Source organism: Heptranchias perlo, chromosome 3, assembly GCF_035084215.1.
Source record: "Heptranchias perlo isolate sHepPer1 chromosome 3, sHepPer1.hap1, whole genome shotgun sequence".
NCBI lineage: Eukaryota > Metazoa > Chordata > Chondrichthyes > Hexanchiformes > Hexanchidae > Heptranchias > Heptranchias perlo.
The window spans coordinates 141,527,696-141,532,631 of record NC_090327.1 but is presented as its reverse complement, the minus strand read 5'-3'; the positions used below and the strand labels follow the sequence as shown (position 1 = coordinate 141,532,631).

Sequence of the window (4,936 nt, the reverse complement as noted above, 5' to 3'; positions counted from 1 at the left end):
TATTCAATGACTCAGCCTCCACAGCTTTTGAGGGTAAAGAATTCCAAAGATTCACAACCCTCTGAGAGAAGAAATTCCTCCTCATTTCCATCTTAAACGGGCGACCCCTTATTCTGACCACTGGCTTTCATAGAATCTTAGAATGGTTACAGCACAGGAGGAGGCAATTCGGCCCATCGAGCCCGTGCGACTTTAACTACAGACAATAAAATAGTTGCCAAACATCAGACCCTGAACAGACACAGCAGACTGTTGGATTTTGGCCTTCATGATTTCTGACGGATCCTTTCTCGCTCTGTTGCAGTTCCCGTTTCCACACAGTAGATGTCACCAACCCACGATCAACGGAAATGACACAACAGCCAATCATATTTCACCTTATAGTCGAGCAGAAATTGATAGCCAAGTTCCGCACCAATGAGGACGGCCTCAACCGGGATCTTGGGTTCATGTCACGCTCCACGTCACCCCACCAGCGGGAAAAAAAAGTTATCTGTTTTTAATACAACTGGACATTCTCTCCCTCTGCCTTTCGGGTCTCTTTCTCTCCTTGCCTGTGTAATTTGACCCTTGTGTATTCAGCATACTGGGACATACTGTTTTCCGAGGCTAACCTGTCTGAACACCAACGACACCTTTGATTCCCAGCCTAATATAAGATATGCGATTTGAGAACCTTTCATTCACTCACTCACCTGACGAAGGAGATAATCTCCGAAAGCTTGTGATTTTCAAATAAAACCGTTGGACTATAACCTGGTGTTGTAAGATTCCTTACATTCCTCCAGAAGGTATAAGAAGGGCGAGTGCGGGACGATTTCTTCATTCTTTTTGAAAGTGTTTCTGAGATTGTGGAAATGTCTGGAAGAGAAAAAAACCGGCGGTAAAGCTCGGGCCAAGGCCAAGTCTCGCTCATCCCGGGCCGGAGTGCAGTTCCCTGTGGGCCGTGTTTACAGGCTCCTGCGAAAGGGGAAATATGCTGAACGTGTGGGTGCCGGAGCCCCGGTCTATCTGGCTGCTGTGCTCGAGTATCTGACGGCTGAAATCCTCGAGCTGGCCGGTAACGCGGCCCGTGACAACAAGAAGACCCGCATCATCCCCAGACACCTGCAGCTGGCCGTCCGCAACGACGAGGAGCTCAACAAGCTGCTGGGAGGGGTGACCATCGCTCAGGGCGGGGTGCTGCCTAATATCCAGGCCGTGCTGCTATGGAAGGAAAGCGCTGGGAGCACCAAGAGCAAGTAAAGCGACCAAGATCAAATCACTAACAGGAAGAGGACAGGACCAACCTTATTGAAATAAATGATGAAGTAACTGAAAGGGTAGACAAGATTAATGCAGCAAATGTAATATATTTGGATTTTCATAAGGCCTTCGATAAGGTACCGCATTTTAGACTGATGGCTAAGTTCAAAGCATGTGGAGTCAGGGTCAGGTGGCAGAATGGATAGCAAGCTGGCTCCAAAACATAAAACAGGGAATAGGGGTTAAGGGAAGTTACTCAGACTGGAAAGGACTTGGAAGTGGTTTACCACAAGGATCGTGCTGGGACCACTGTTGTTCACAGTTTACATTAACGGTTTGCATCCGTGAATCGGAAATACAATTTCAAAATTAGCTTACGACACCACATTGGGCGGTGTAGTTAATAGAAAGGAAGAATGTGTCAAAATGCAAGAGGATATTAATAAACTTGCAGAATAAGAAGATCACTTACTGCTTGGATAATAAGAGTCGAAACGGGATGGAAGAGCAAAGGGATCTAGGGGTAAAGATACACAAACCACTGAAAGTAGCGACGCAGGTTAACAAGGCCATAAAAAGGCAAATCATGCACTGCGGTTCATTTCTAGAGGGATAGAGTTGAAAAGCAAAGAAGTTATGTTAAACTTGTATAGAACATTTTTTAGGCCACAGTGTTGCTTTAAGCTGCCTTTCTTTGGCTTGTTGCAGACGAGGGGGTATTAATGGGACTGGAGTCGGGCAGCGACCACAGACCGGTACTTTAAACGGGAACTTATGCACCCCAGTCCACACGTTACCACATTCATTGTATTTATTTACACTACTTACCATGTTGGGCTCTCAAAGCATCTCGATAACTGCTCGACTAACCTTTATACATCTGTGGAATTCAGCGCTTTGCTCCATTTCTGTTGAATTTTGTTGGATTATTTACATAACGCATCAAACACACTGGGGAATCACTGAAAAGTAACTCTGTACAGAAACAAGTAACAGTAAATTGCCTGATGCCCAGGAGATCAGAAATATTACTCGCCTTTCGTCTTGTTAACAAGTAAACCGTATTTAAAGTCCACCTGCCCGCTTTGGTTCCAGATGGGAGAAAAATCAGGGAGAGCAGGAAGGGAGGAGTCAGAGTGACGGACAGAGCGGAGAGCGGCCTCTGATCTTCCAGCTCCATCTCCAGCATTCTCCACCCGCCATTCCCTCTGACCTTTCCCCCAGACCCACTTCCTTTGCTCAGACTGAAAAATTCCAACTGGGGAAAGTTTCCATCGATTTTTGTATTCTGAATTAAACCTGATATCTGCGCATGCGTCCTTCAGCCCCGCCCCCAGCGCTCATTATAAGTGAACAGAAGAGCGCATGCGCGCTCCCCTCCCCCTGCTCGGCCTGTGGGGCCATTCCCTCAGTGAGTGGAAGAAGATGGTTTAAAACAGGCGGGAATGGAGAGATCACGGCCCCGGGGTAAGGGAGCAAACAGCAGCCTCGTTACAGCAGCTCATCGCTCCGGGACCGTGTCCGCAGATGGGCTCAGAGATCGGCATTGAGACCGGGGTAAGTTCAGGGGGAGTCCGGGGGCTGTTTGTAAGAGGCGGAGTGGATCAGAAACTGGTCCCGGAACATGGAGTGAGGGGGGAAGGGAGAGACCATTCTGGGGCTGTGTGTGTACAGGGTGTGTCCAGGGTAAGGGGGACAGAATGGGAAGAACCTGCTATTTAAAATCATTGCTGCTTTCTCTCCCCAAACCAGTAGTGAATGTTCCTGGTTTAGGTCCAGTCTCACCCTGTTTGTTGTTATTGGACAGTGAACAGTGGAAACAGAGCCGGACAGTAAGGATGTGGGGAGTTATACAAAGATCATCTATTGCAGGCATCAGGTGAGACGTGCGGAGGACACATTTTAAACAGCGACTGTTTGGTTTTGGTTGAACGGTTAGTCCAATTGGAGAGGGGATTAGAAACCTGAAATGCACAAAGGTCACTGCCCCATCGGGTCGTCCCATTTATGGACCAGGACAGGGGGTTGCTTGTGTCTGGATGTCACGACATTGTTGTAAAACAGCCCAGCACACCTGGTATGCAGAAGCTGAGTGCTGCAGTACAGCAGTGGAGTCAGACACTGACACTGTATCGCTGGTTTTCATTTGTGAATATGAAAAATGATTATTAAACTGATCACTTTTGTATTTTCTACCTCACCTGTTCTTGAGTTACAAGAGATACTTTTCTCCCTGCAGGCAATTCCTTGAATGACCCAGAATAAATGTGATGTTTCCTCCACCTGAGGCACAAGGAACAGTGCAGCCAGCTCCTTCTCATACACAGTAGGTACATTATCACCCACTGAGCACGGAGACACAGACAGGTCATCAGTTCCACAGTCTCAGACAGCAGAAGTAGTCAGTCCCACACTGATCCCAAATTCCAGAGACACATTTTCAATCCAATGGTCAAGCAGAGCAGGTGAGGCAGACACTGTTTCCAGTTCATCCCAACTCAGTACTGCTGACAGGTAGATAAAAAAAATCCCAGTCCAAAATCACGCTTTCATGTTGAAAGACACTGTGTCAATCTCACAATAGGGCAACTTTAGCTATGAATTAGATACCAGATTTAAATCACACATGGCACCTGATTGAAAGGTACAGAATGAATCCCAATAATGTACCTGGAGATTCCAATTGAATGCTAGCCCAAAACTCTCAAACATGTGAGTTTAATACATGCAGTATCGATCTGAATAGTGTATGCAATTTGAATGTCATTGTACAAGTCAAAAATTCATGTAGAGTATCAAATTGAGAAATGCTGAAAGAAAGTGTAACCTGAGAAACAAATTTGATACCAGTTTAGAATGCACTCATAGCATGAGATTGTAAGATAGAATATCAATTCTATTAGAACAGACTGAGATATACATTAAATACCAAACAAAAGTCTCATACAATATTGGATGGAATGATACAGTATCAATTCCATTTGTACAGATTGAGCTACACATTTTTGATCAATTCAAAAATATTACCCTAGTTTGAAAGATATATTATCATTCACAATAGTATTCACAGAGGTACAGATTTAATACTAGTCCAAAAAACACAGAAATTACCTGATTAAAACCTACAGCTTCAAATCCTAATGTGTATCCATATTTACCTATTAAATATTGAGAAAAACAATTTAAATGTTCATATATTAAAGCTACAGTATTGAGCGCCATAATGTAGTCTGAGAGAATAATTACATACAATGAATCTCACACTCAGATACAGTACCAGAGACACACAGACACTGAATGAATTCCACAATCACATACCGTACCAGAAACTGACAGATGCAGAAGGAATCCCAAACTCTCATACAGTACTAGAGACTGACAGACGTAGAGTGAATCCCACATTCACGTATGGTACCAGAGATGACAAATACAGCATGTATTTGTCATCTCTGACATATAGTAACAAGGAGTGACACATACTGATTAAATCCCACAGTCTCATAAAGTATCAGAGATGAAAGGTAAAGTATGAAGCCCACACTAACACAGTACCAGAGACTGACAGATACAGAATGAATACTACCCTATCAGTATGAGAAACTGCATATATAGAATGAATTCAACACCCACACACTATTAAATACTGAATGATATAGAATGAATCCCACACTCACATGGAGTACCAGAGAGT

The 4,936-nt window shown here is 44.4% G+C and overlaps 1 protein-coding gene across 1 annotated transcript; it reads left to right on the top strand.

The window, feature by feature from the left end:
- Positions 1 to 885: 885 nt before the first annotated feature.
- LOC137307819 (histone H2A-like) lies at positions 886 to 1,325 on the top strand (the record flags this gene model as incomplete). The annotated part of the gene is made up of 1 exon (XM_067976925.1): positions 886 to 1,325. A coding segment is annotated over one exon (360 nt), but the record flags the coding sequence as incomplete, so codon positions are not given.
- Between the last annotated feature and the right edge of the window lie 3,611 nt (positions 1,326 to 4,936).